General features: G+C 38.2%; 1 protein-coding gene across 1 annotated transcript in view; it reads left to right on the top strand.

Annotated features, from left to right (window-relative positions):
• DDC (dopa decarboxylase) overlaps positions 1-13,290 on the top strand; it is a 69,361-nt gene that overhangs the window by 20,956 nt on the left and 35,115 nt on the right. Inside the window, exons 2-5 of the mRNA XM_083861411.1 lie at positions 1,100-1,344; positions 6,257-6,370; positions 7,050-7,169; positions 11,526-11,660. Coding sequence (XP_083717537.1) covers positions 1,144-1,344; positions 6,257-6,370; positions 7,050-7,169; positions 11,526-11,660 — 570 coding nt within the window. The 5' untranslated portion in view covers positions 1,100-1,143. The remainder of the gene's footprint in view (positions 1-1,099; positions 1,345-6,256; positions 6,371-7,049; positions 7,170-11,525; positions 11,661-13,290) is intronic.

The raw sequence follows: 13,290 nt of genomic DNA, 5'->3' as shown, positions 1-13,290 counted from the left end.
TACAGTTCTAATTCAAATGTAATAACTCAAAATGATGTCCTTGGTTAGAAATCCTTATCACAAATACTTGATCTCTGAAAAGTTGTCTCCTAATTATCTAATATTCACATTGTGTTTAATATAATTATTTCCTAACAAAGTGAAGATCTACAGGTGTGTGAGCTAAGCACAATAGTTCTTGAGACCAGCAGTGAGTATCCTTTTTTGTTTTGCCAGTCTTCTGATTGGATTCCAAGGAACAGTATCCCTCAGTCTGAGTGTATAAAGACTCTGGGACACTTTTTTGGTACTCAGTGAATAAAAAATTTCAGCCATTTATTCACTGAGTGCTCAAAATGCACAGCTACATAGAGTAATAAAATTGGGTGGGCCAGGGTGGCAGGAGCAGCCACCATAGTATCATGAATTTATGTTTGCAGAGCACTGTGCAGGCGAGCTCCAGCTCATCTCCCTGAGCCGTGTATCACCTTGGGTGTGCTCACACAATCTGCCCATCTCAAACAACACCTGGAGCTGCAGCCCAACCATCTTAGAAATATGGACAGCCCCAGACAGAGCTTCCTCACATTCTCCTGCAAAATGCAGTACAGATCAACTTAGAATTCTTTTTGAAACCTCACTAGGAAACAAAGTTTTGTACATGACACAACATGTGCATTTACAGTGAAAGAGTAAAGAAGCTAAATCTTGAAGCAAGACAGGAGTCGAGAAGCAGATAAAATGACAGGGCAGAACAGTGGATCACTGCAATAACTGTGATTATTATAGCTTCTTATTACAGATTATAACAGGGACACACAGCAGGCTATTTTCTTACACTTCTCTATAAGGTAGTGGGGAGCTGATTATGTGCCACGTAATAGTGCCAGATCCTTGTGTCAACCAGCATCTGTAGGAAATAAATCTGTAATATTTGAATCTGTATCAATGTGCTTCTACTGTTCTTCTGTGCTAAATTTATTGTCTATCTGTATTAATCTAATCTAATCCTATAATGACCATATGATATGAGTCTATCTATAAATCATATGAATAACAGGTTTTAAACTAGTAAAATTTTCCTTCAAAAATGACTTTTTTTTTTCTCTTTCTTTTAAAGTGTTTCCTTTTTATTCTGAGAATAAGCCCTAAACTCTGCTACCCATGGATGCTGCAGAATTCCGCAAGAGAGGGAAAGAGATGGTGGACTATGTTGCGGATTACCTGGAGAAGATAGAGAAGCGACAGGTATTCCCAGATGTGGAACCAGGATACCTACGGCCCCTCATTGCAGACTGTGCACCCCAGGACCCTGAGAGCTTTGAGGATGTCTTTAAAGACATTGAGAAGATCATCATGCCAGGGGTAAGAAAAATGGAACTGTAGTGCCATGTTCAATACTGCATTTAGGTTTTCAAACACCTTAAAGAAAGTGTGGATTTACCAACATAAGTACCCACACTCATTAACTTTTAGAGGGCAGGAGTCAGCTTTACAAGGTTAAATATGATCTAATGTTTTTCATTCTTTCTATAAATAATCAAATCATTCCTTTGCTTCATGCATGGTTTACTTTTGAAAATAATTCCCTTTCCTCCCTTGAACTGCTTAAGGCAAAACTTCATAACTTTCAGTTTCATGTGATATTTTTACTACTTTCATAGCACAGTAAATATTTTACAAAATAGTATTTTTATTAGTCTGCTGTGCCCAAAGTGTGTCTTCAAGCTGATCTTTAAATGTTAAAATTCTCATAGGAGACTTCTTTTTATTAGAGAGTTGACTAGAAAGGATTCTCCCCAATACTTGTTCTGTTGACTTACTCTCCGAAATGTCAACTACTTCTCGCAGCTTTTAAGGCAGACGGACACTGCCTAAATATTAGTCCTTGAATAGATCAGTATTGGACAGACAATGCAGAACAAAGCATCTGGCATTTGTTCAGGCTTGAAATTTTCCTGTTTTTCCACTTATGGTACACCTTTTATATTTTAAATATGTGCTTGTCTCCTAAAGCCTCTAAGTAGCTTGAAGAAGACTGAATTATTAATAAAAGTTAATGAGGAATCTCTCCTTTGATCTCTGCAATAAACACTTTGGATTTCTTCTCTGAGTACGGCCAGATGATACGATTGTGATGGGAGTGGACATCACAATCGAAATGGCTTTAGTGAGTGTACCGTAATACCAATTCCTTTTCATTGATCAATGTAAATATTTGTTATTCAATATGATTTTATCTTGTTTTCCTTGGAGCCAGCCCTGCTGTACTTTAACAGGCAAAAGCGCCACTGAAGTCAATTGAAACCTCTGCACTCTTTTCAAAGGTTTATGGATGAAGTCTTAAATCCAAGAGAATTAAACCAATGCAGATTAGATAAGAGAATTATGTCCAACACAAGCAAATACTTTAACTGCTGCTGCTTTTCTTTTTCATTGGAGGAAAATAGTAGTATCTGTGAAGTAGAAAACACTTTGAACACTTGAGAACTTTTAATAAAATAATAGGTTAAAAAATAAGAAGATGAATCACTTGAGAGTAGAAAGTGGGACATGGAATACCAATTATATCATCAACATGCCATGTTCTCTCTTAACTAAATTGACATTTTCTTGATATTTACATGCCCTGCAAACAAATTTACTTTTACAAAGTGATACATTTTGAAGAAAAATTGTTTTATGCTAAATTTTTCCACTGGTGTGAAATGTTAGTGTTACAAAGAGCACAATATAAATTTCAGTTCTTACAGTAACTGATTCTACCCATGTTGCTTATACTCAGTTTCGAAGTCTCACTTGGGCACAGAACCATGAGGTCAAGTATAGTAGAGATTGGATGGTATCTCGAGATCATTTGGTCCATCCCCACTGCTCAAAGCTGAGTCAGCTAGAGCAGAGCGTTCAGGACTACGTCCAACTGGTCACTGAATATCTCCAAGGACAAACTCTGCTGTCATGTTCCAAAGTTGGATCACCCTCACAGTAAAAAGGCTTTTTCTTATGTTTAAGTGGAATTTTCTCTATTTCGGTTTGTGCACATTTCTTGTTGTCTTGTCACTGGGTGCTTCTGAGAAGAATCTGGCTCCGTCTTCTCTACACCTTCCCATGAGGTGTTTATACACATTAATAAAGTATTTCCTGAGCTCCCTGCAGGCTGAAGAACCTCAGCTCTTTCACCCACTTGTCACGTGGCAGATGCAGCAATTAGTCATCTCCATGGTCTTTCACGTGAATCACTCCAGTGTGGCCATGTTCCTTGGAGAAGCCGGAAGTAGGTGTGGCATTCCAGGTGTGGCCTTACCAGTGCTGCATAGAAGAGAAGGATCACCTCTTTTGACCTTCTGGCAGCAGTTTTGTTACCGTGGCCCAGAATGCTCTCGGGTCACAGTGTAATAAAACAATAAATGACAAAGCCGGCTGCTTTCAAACTTAATCTTTGTATAGATATCTACAAGACATATATAATTTTAAAAAGCTTTCTTTTTAAAAAACTACTATTACTAGAAAGTTTTAAAAATATATTAAGAAAACTCTTCCAGTTAATGCCTAAGCCCTAGCCAAGTCCTAGTCTTACCTAGTCAAAAAGTATGTCAAAGCCAAGTGTTTTCTGCACCAGCACAGTACTCAGGTAATTTTAACTTGCCAAATTTCAACCTGTAATAACTAAACCCCCTTTTAAAGTTAATTTAAGAATCATACCCGAAAATGATTTTCTAAACTCTTGCTTAAAAATAAGGCTTTCCAGCTATTGCAGACCCTGAGTGATTACAGTATTTATAGAAAGGATAATGCATTGTTTTAAATCACCGTTGTATCTCTCATGTACTACTAATTGCCTGTATTATGTAATTTATTTCTTCTTAGTGTAAATTTATTGTTTTTCACATATTGTTTTGCTTTTAATGTTACCTTCATATTCATAATAAAAAACCAAATTTAATCCCTAGCAGAGCAATACTACTTTGAAATACTTCAAAATACTACTGATGTATTTGGGTACATAAGTACTCAAGATGATGATTTTCCTCACATTGGATCCAATAATCTATGAACTTTCTTCAGCTGAAGTACTTATCCTTAGTGTGTGGTAAAGGAAGACTATTCCTTAGACTAAGCAAGACAGAGAAAGACATCCTTAGAAGAAATCTTGGAAATAGAATGTCTCTGAGAAGCACTAGAGTGGTAATTAGAGTGAACTCAAGAAATTTGTATATCATTATTTATCAGCAGAGGGCTAAAAAAACCAGGCATCAATTACGTCTGGCTCTCTTTCCAATATCTGACTAAGTGTATCTGTTCCAACATGGTGAAAAAAAAGGAATTTTACAGTTGCTTCAAGGGACGGGGGAAGGGGAGGCAGGAGGAAGAAGCGCAGCTGTACTTGCCCCAGGGCTTTTAGCTTTTTCGCTTTGTGTGAGTGGTGCAACTGGAATCTGCTGTGTTTCATCAAGCAAATGGCTCCCAGCAAGCAGTCAGTTTAACTTGATTAACCCAAGATGAATGTCACAAGTCTTGCAGATCACAGAGGATTAGAGCTGGGGAGATGAACAGTGGCAGCTCTGGCTCATTACAGAAATCAGTGAAAGTCTCTGCGTGTGGATCCTATCGGGGGCCACTGCTTCTTGAATGTTTTATTGTTTTCCTGTGAAGAACCATGTCCCATCTGGGCTTTTTTGGGGTTTTTTTCTGATTTGTGAAGGAAAGCATTTGCCACAAGTGCTCTAAAACTTTGTAAAAACTTTGTTACAGCAAAGAAAGATATCCTGACGAAATATGAGATGCAGCTGAGAAGGTTCACAGTGGCTTGTCTTTGGATAATTGATTTGACAGGTTTTTACCTAGTGACCAGTAAAACTGAAATCTTGAACATAGCAGGGCTAGTTTAGGCTGTGGAAAATTGTAATGGATAGGAGATGTTTTCATGTGAAAGAGATGGAAACATTTGAAATCGGTACACTGCAGCAAGGAAAAGATTCACTCTGTCAAGAGTTAAGACTGCTTCCCCTTGGCATGGACCACATCCCTTAAATAAGAGCTGATTGTTGGCATGAGGAAGATTAGAAGAGGAAAGAAAGGAATTACTTGCAGCATGCAGAGCACTGTGTTACAGCAATCCCTGAGTGAGCTCCAGAACCAGAAACCTTATCACAGACTGGGAGAGAGGAGTGTAAAAGCTAAAATTCATCAGAGATGGGAATGCGGAACAAAACAGCAGAGAAACACTGAACTCAGGCAAGAGAGAATGTTTATTCTTACTATCTTCCAGTTGTAACAGAAGAATTCCAGTATTAAAAAGGAAACAAAATTATGTAAGAAAAGGCTAGCCTTCAATAACTCAGCAGCCTCTGGATTTCCAGCCATTAAAAACATCTTATGTAGATCTGCTGAATTCTTGCTTACAGCTCTGGAAGGACATTTTCAAAAACTTGTGTTTTACCTTGAATGTGAAAGCTGTTTTTGCCAAACATATCGCATATCACATTACTTCCACCGAACGCTGCTGTGTGGCTGTGCATTTCCTGCTTTCAAATTTTATTAGACTGGAGCTTGGGAGCAGTATCAAGTATCTCACAGATTCTTAAAATTGTTTGGATGTTACATAAGATAATTCTAAAGATTGCCTTTGAAAGACAATTGACTACCATTTATGTAGTTACTATGTTGTTCTCTCATATTAGTTCATACAAAGTGGAACTGTATGTAAATCACATCTTGTTAAAGGGAGATGAGAGTTTGATTTTCTATAAAAGATATTGTATACTGGGATGGGTTGTTTCATTTTGTGGTGAGGAGCTGTTTGGTCAGATTCAGTGCCTGAGAATTAACAAACAACTCAAGTGGGTGGGCAAGAGAGTTCTCTGGACCTCTACTGCACTGAAGACACTCTTCTTATGTCAGTTGCATGACAGAGGTGGAAAAGCAAAATAACAGAGATTCCCTGATGGTAAAGAATCAAGAGCAGTGTCCTCCACAGAAACTCAGGCTGCCACAACCTCCACAGTTCTTCTCTTCTAGGAAGACAAATGAAGAACTCTGATTTTGGAGCTGTTGGGGGGGTTGGGATGAGAACTTACTTATTTTTGTTTTGAGTAAAAGATGGATAAAAAATCATGAATAAAGGTAAGTTTTTTTTCTAAAAAATGGGATCCTGTGTTACAGCCAGCTAGTCAAGAACTGTTGGCTTGTCGCGAGCTCTAACTTTTTTTTTGAATTTGTGACAATTTGTTTTTTCTTCCTGTATTAGTTAAAAATAACTATTTTCCCCTTAATACAGGTGACTCACTGGCACAGTCCATACTTTTTTGCCTACTTCCCTGCGGCCTCTTCCTTCCCAGCTCTTCTTGCAGATATGTTGTGTGGTGGAATAGGATGTGTGGGCTTCTCTTGGGTGAGTTTACTCTGGTGTGTGGTAATGATGCTTCACCTTGCCAAGATTTTAAGCATTTCAGTAGCATTCTACAATTAAATTATTGATTAATAGCAGGGAAGTCACAGGAGTATTTTTTTAGGTAAATTTCCTTGGTTAATTAAAGTTTTTCAATAGACACTGTAAATGACTCCAGGAATAAAAGGCTATTTCCTCATACAAGTTTTGCTCTTGAAAAAATCACCAACATTTAGAATTAGTGATAGCAATGCAAACACACTGGTAATCCAGTAATAAGTATAACTATTGTTTAGCACCCATTGTTGTTATTTCTCTTTTCATCTGGATGAATGGAAAATTGTCTTAAAACCCCCACATTCATATGAGGTAGACACTTCTCAAAAGAGGCTGGTATTTGCTGTTGAAAAAAAAATATGCAAGATACAAATCCTAGCTTTGACATTTGATAGCCATGGTTCTACGTAAGGCCTATTTTGACTTTTTTTTAGTAAGCATTAGAAACTATGTGCACAAAATGGTCTACATGTCCCTAACTTGGCTGGTGACATTAGTAATCCAATCTCTTCCTTTATAGCAAAAGAAAGAGAGAGAGAGAGAGAGAATTATTCTTGCTCTGGTAGATCTGATTTCTCTTCATGGTCTAGTGAGATTATTCCCTCTGCTCTGTTTTTCAACACAGGCTGCAAGTCCAGCTTGCACAGAGCTGGAGACTGTCATGCTGGATTGGCTAGGCAAGATGGTTAATTTGCCTGAAGAGTTTTTGGCTGGGAAGGATGGCCAAGGTGGAGGAGTCATTCAGGTAAGAGAGGACATGAAAAAAGAATACTGACTGAGTTTGTGAATCCGTGATTTTGTAAAGTCTTTATACTAGGACACTAATGAAGGAAATATATATTTTTTTTTGCTCCCACGTGGGTTCCTTTCAAAGGAAGGACTGATGGTATGTGAGAATGTCAGTAGGGGGCAGGATCATTCATGAAAGTAATGCTTTTGTTTTTAGAGCAGCTAATTTCTAAAACACTTCTCAGTGAAGAATTTTTAATAGCTCAATTAAAAATTTAGGCTTAAAATTCAAATCAGAATTGTGTAGGATGGAGACTTTAATTTGTTACTCAGTGAACTGAGCTCATACTTATCAAAAATATGCAGCAACGTTTCATAGCTGAGGTTAGAAGTCTACCTTTTATATGTGCAATTGTTTATTTCAGTCAGTTTCCACAGAACATTTGAGATAAACTTTGATAAGTAGAAACAGCAGAATGTAGTAGAAGATCTATCAATTTTTGCCAAAGAGGTTGAAATTACTTTTTATTATATACCAAAAGGAAATATCAGAATATTATAATAAGAGCTGCTTAAAATGTGAACCTAAGCAGTTCTATCAATAGATAATGCAATTTTGAGACTACACTGCATATCCAAACTAGAAAAAAGTCCCCAAACTTTGACATTAAATGCTGAATGAAACTTAAAATGTCTGAACAGATAACCTGAACAATAATGAATATATCATCAATGGGCAATCTTGCATGCATAATAGAGCTATATTGTTTGTCAGCCATGGCTCTGCTAGCACATGGTCATTCTGCAAATGCTACTGTGGTCACAGCTATTAATCTATCTAAAACAGATCTCTTCAGTGAAGAAGATTGAAATTTAAATAATTGTTCTGTGCTCCTATGATAATCTCTGGAGTCTGATCTTTGGAGGCCAGGGCACAATCCATTTTATACTAAGATAGGCTTCTAATATACATCTGATTTAGATGTTAGAACTAGGGGCCTCTTTCTTCAATCTCAGCTACAAATGCCTATAGTGTGTTCCAATGAATTGCTCCCAACATCTTCCCAGGCAAGAATGAATTTAACTCAAATGTTGTTGTTGTCCTAGACAGACCTGTACCTGCACCAGTGTATTTCCAGTATAGTTTGTTATTAATCTGTTTGCTCTGTTAGTGTCTTTATCATTACAATTGATAGGGAGGGCTTTATGTTCAAGAAATCAAGCTTCCCTCATGCATCATAGAAGCATCTCTTTTGTACCAGTTAAGGCAAGCAATTATGTCTGATTGTTAACAGCAGGAAATATTGCCCCTCCAGGCTGACAGTGCTGGATTGCCCATAATTTTCGTCAGAAATGGTCATTTGCAGAATCAAAAGTGGACTCTGTGCTCCAGCTTATGATGCAGTCATTTGGGCTGCATATCTTCTTGTCTTGCTCTTTAAACAGTAATGATCCAAGCAAGAGAGCGTGAGGCAAGCACAACGTGAGTGTGTGAAAGTGCCAGTCATTCTGTTCCTAAATGCCAAGTAATTATTGTGCTATTGGATAAAGCTGAGCCTGTGAAAATTGCCTCTTAATTACATTTGAAAGTCTATGTCAATATGAAGCACTTTGTTGTTGTGTGCAAGATGACACTTCAAAATGGCAAAAGATGAAAGAAAATTTCAGTTCAGAGCTCTGGTGGACATGAACATCAGCTCTTGCTGATATTTCTTCCGCCTCTTGAGCCTGCTTGCCATGGCAACCTTTGTTTGCCTGTGGTAAAAGCAAAGGTATCATCATCCCTCACTTAATGCAGAATACAGCATTCAAGAGGAGAAAAAACAGCTTTCAAAAATAAGCGAGAAAGCAGCCTTCTTCCTGAAGTTTGTATCCTGCTGTTCATTCTAGATAAATTGTTGGAAAGTGTACCTGCTTTGAATTTTGAAGAGTTTTCTTGCTTTGCTAAGAAAAAGTATTTTAGGGGTGAGACAAAATTATCTTTGGCCAGGCAAAGAATACTGCTGATTTATCTTACTTGTCAGTTAGCCAAGTAGTTCAAGAACCAAGGTGGGGTTTTTTTCCTCAAAAATATTTAGCACAAGACTTTGATGCCAAGTGTATAGAAGAGCATTGCAAACCAGGCTCTGCAAACAGTGTAAAAAGCTTCAGTGTAAAAAAGGTGACTCATTATAAAAAATGTGATTTGTGGAAACTGAGGCAAGGGGAAAACCCTGTGTCTATCATGAGATGCCCAAAAGCATTTCCAGATTGCTGGATTCAGGTACCTTTAGGCTATGTCCTAGATGTATATCAGGACGCAAAATGCAGCTGGGCAATGGGCCCTTTTCTTTTCATCCTTGTTTCTGTAAAAGAAAATTCATGCAAGAACTGTTGTATACATTGACTATGCACCAGCATAGATGAAGAACCAGGATATCTTAGTGCACTCCTTAGAAAGCTGAAACTATTCTTCAGCCTAAGTCATTTGCCCACCCAGCCAGGTGATCATCAGAATAGTGGGGGCCTAAATTTCTTGATCTCAAATGAATACCTTTGTAATTTCTTATAGCCATTTTCTTTTATATATTAATGCCCATGTTTTGTAATGTGTGTATTCCATACATGTCCTGGAAATACACTAACAGTGTAAACGGTTATTTTATTTCAGCTATTTTGACTTTTTAGACAGAAAAAGTAGGATGATTTCTCCCAGTTCTGATATTGTGATGAGAGCTCTGTCCAGTTACAGACCATATACAGAATAACATTAAATGAGAAGATTGCCAAATTGTGTTTTCTGTAATTAGTAGACCAAATTTCCTTCACTCCTTGCCTCCACATGGAAGTTCTACTTTACTTGACCAAAAGGAGTAATTGTATCCTAATTCTATACTGTATCTGTAATATTTTCCTCAGTTGCCATGATACTATATGCAGTAGCAGCTATAAAAAATGCAAAAAAAAAGTGCACAAAACTGTCTCCAGCTTGTGTTTATGCCCAGGGGTCTACATTCCTCAAATCTCACACTACCAAAAAGGCAGATAAAATATATTAATCACTGGCAATACATTCAGTGAATGTTTTGGGACTGTCCTCTTCCCCGATTACTCCATTGATGAGGCTGTTGAATTTCAGCTGGATTGCATTCATTCACTGTTGAGATGTTGACATGTGTAGAAGGCAGCTTGGTCTCATATCAATAGCTCAGCTAACTTCAAGAGAAACTCCAAACTCACTGGGATCATTCTCACGTATGAAATCTGTCAGATCAGGCTCACCTTCAGGGAAATAAAATCGCTTCCCAAATATTTAAATGTGTTGTAATTAGTAAGTATACACAAGTCTTCAACAGAGGGAGGAGAGAATTTTGGTACAGGACAAGAAACATCGCTCCAAAAGTAGTTTGTTGACACTGGGGATATTTCTGAAACATAGATATTAAAATAAATGACTCTATTCAGAGCACTGTTATGATTCACACAATGTTCGATCAACTTTGAAACTACCTAAAACCTTCATCTTGCATAGAGACTCCCCAATACACTAAAATTTATGAGCATGTATTTACAAAGTGCTACTTACAGTTTAAATGAGTAGTTTAGGGCATGTTTCAGGTGCATGTTCTAGATAAAAACCATATAAAGAATTTATGGGAAGTTGTATTTTGTGAAATTTGCTAATGAACTGATACAAAAATTTCTCCTTTTTGTTATCATGGAGTATCCAAGACACATCTTAAACTGATGTTTTGTGAGTCAAAAAGTGTGTTACTGTTGCTTTCATCTTTGTTGGTGATGAAGAAAACATACATAACTAATACTTTGAAGTGCAATTGAATCATAGCAGTTTTGGTTTTTCAGTGGTTTTTGTTTGTTTGTTTGTTTGTTTGTTTTCTCTTAGTCACAATACTTTACTTTCCCAAGGTAATTTTAATATGAAAGAATGCATATAATTAGGCATGTTATTTGATAGAAGTGAGAGCTGGCATTCAGCTTGTGATGGAACTTAAATGTGTAGAGATCCAGAGTAACAGAAATCAACAGTTACTCTGACATTGTTATGAGTTAAGAGCAGATTGGTGCCTGGTTTGAGAGCCTTTTCACGTACATTTAAGTCTGTAAGTCCAGCTTTCTAGCACTTGCAAGGTTGCAAGGCTGTAGCCTAAACTGAACAAGCGTAGAGTTTTAAGAGAACAGGCAGAGTCATCAGGAAGGAGGAGACCAAGATCAGAGATTCCTCCCTTGCTGTCAGACATATTTTTAAAAAACATGAGATTGCACAGTTTCTCATCTGCATTTTCTGTTAACTGCTTCACAGATTCGTGCAGAATGTCTCTTTGCCTTTTTTGCAATGTTTTCATTTTGAATCTTCTTTCATTTTATCCCACAGGGAAGTGCAAGTGAGGCCACTCTGATTGCACTGCTTGCTGCAAGAACAAAGACTATCAGACAGGTGCAGTCAGAGAGGCCTGAGCTAACAGAAGCAGAGATCATGGGCAGGCTGGTGGCTTATGCTTCTGATCAGGTGAATACCTCTCATTAACATGGAAACACAATGTCTGTACTTAACAATTTCAGCCATCTGAATAGGCAGATGCATTTAGTATAAACTCTTTGGATTGGTGACTATTTGATTTTGGTTGTTTAAATATTACTGTTCATCATAAGTGTGTTCCACAGAGGTCTGTATTGAGATCAGTGTTGTTTAACATCTTCATTAATGATGTAAACAAAGGGATTGAGTGTACCCTCAGCAAATTTGGCCACAACACCAAGCTGAGTGGTGCAGTTGACACACCTGAGGATGGGATGGCATCCAGAGGGAGCTGAACAGACTTGAAAATTGCTCTGTGAGAATCTCGTGAGGTTTAACAAAACCAAGTGCAAGGTGCTGCACCTGGGTGTGGGCAACCTCCAGTACAGCGGGCAACGCCACAGGCTGGGGGATGAGCAGATCCAGAGCAGCCCTGCCCAGAAGGATTTGGGGATGCTGGGGAATGAGAGGCTGGACATAGACAGCCATAGAAACTCATAGCCCAGGAAGTGAAATGTATCTTGGGCTGCATCCAAAGCAGCAGGGCCAGGGAGGGGATTCTGCCCCTCTGCTCTGCTCTGGTGAGGTCTCACCTGCAGGGCTGCATCCAGCTCTGGGGGCCCCAGCATAGGGAGGACATGGACCTTTTGGAGCAAGTAGAGAGGATGGACATCAAGATGATCAAAGGAATGAAGCGCCTCTTCTATGAGAAAAGGCTGAGAGAATTAGGATTGTTCAGCCTGGAGAAGAGAAGGCTTTGGGGTGACATAATTATGACTTAAAGCAGCCTATAAGAAAGACACAGGGGCACTTTTTACAAGAGCATGCAGTGCCAGGACAAGGGGGAATGATTTTAAAACATGAGTAGGGTGATTATATTAAAGAAAATCTTTACTGTGGGGGTGGTGAGGCACTGGAACAGGTTGTCCATAGAAGTTGTGGATATCCCACCTCTGGAGGTGCTCAAGGCCAGCATGTATGGGGTTCTGTGCAACCTGGTCTAAAGAAAGATGTCCCTGACCACAACAGTGGGATTTGCACTAGTCGATCTGTAAGGTTCCTTCCAATCCAGGCCATTCTATGATTCTGTGGTAAGTGAACTGGAATGTCATGTGTGCTGTCATAATATAAAGGATAAATATCCAGACGTCACTGTTAAATATCTTTATAAAGAGCTTGTTTGAAGTAAATAAGACAATTAAATAAGGCGTTTATTTCAGTTATGTTTAGTAAGTCTAGGGTACCTTTTGTGACATCCAATCTTCTATGTCCATCTGTGCACACAGTATTTTCCTCCTACAAGCACATGTGCAAACAAACGCACACACATCCTCCTGCTATATGCATGCATGGGTACAGATGCATGGCCGCTGAAAAACCTAATGCATGAATATAAAGTAAATTGGTCACAGTACTTGAGGAAGCCAATTTTTTTTTTTAAACAAAAAATAAAATAAAAAAAAATTAAACAAAAACAACAAGAAAAACCTTTGAGATATCCATCTGCCAATCCAACTAAGAAATCTTGTAAGGAAACAGAAAATGTAATCCTTGCTTTCTGACTGTGAGTAGTATTTAGCAGACTGATTTACACTAAATTCTCAGCAGGCCATGACTATGA

Source organism: Zosterops lateralis, assembly GCF_965231275.1.
Source record: "Zosterops lateralis genome assembly, chromosome: 1".
NCBI lineage: Eukaryota > Metazoa > Chordata > Aves > Passeriformes > Zosteropidae > Zosterops > Zosterops lateralis.
This window is presented reverse-complemented; position numbering and strand designations above follow the sequence as displayed.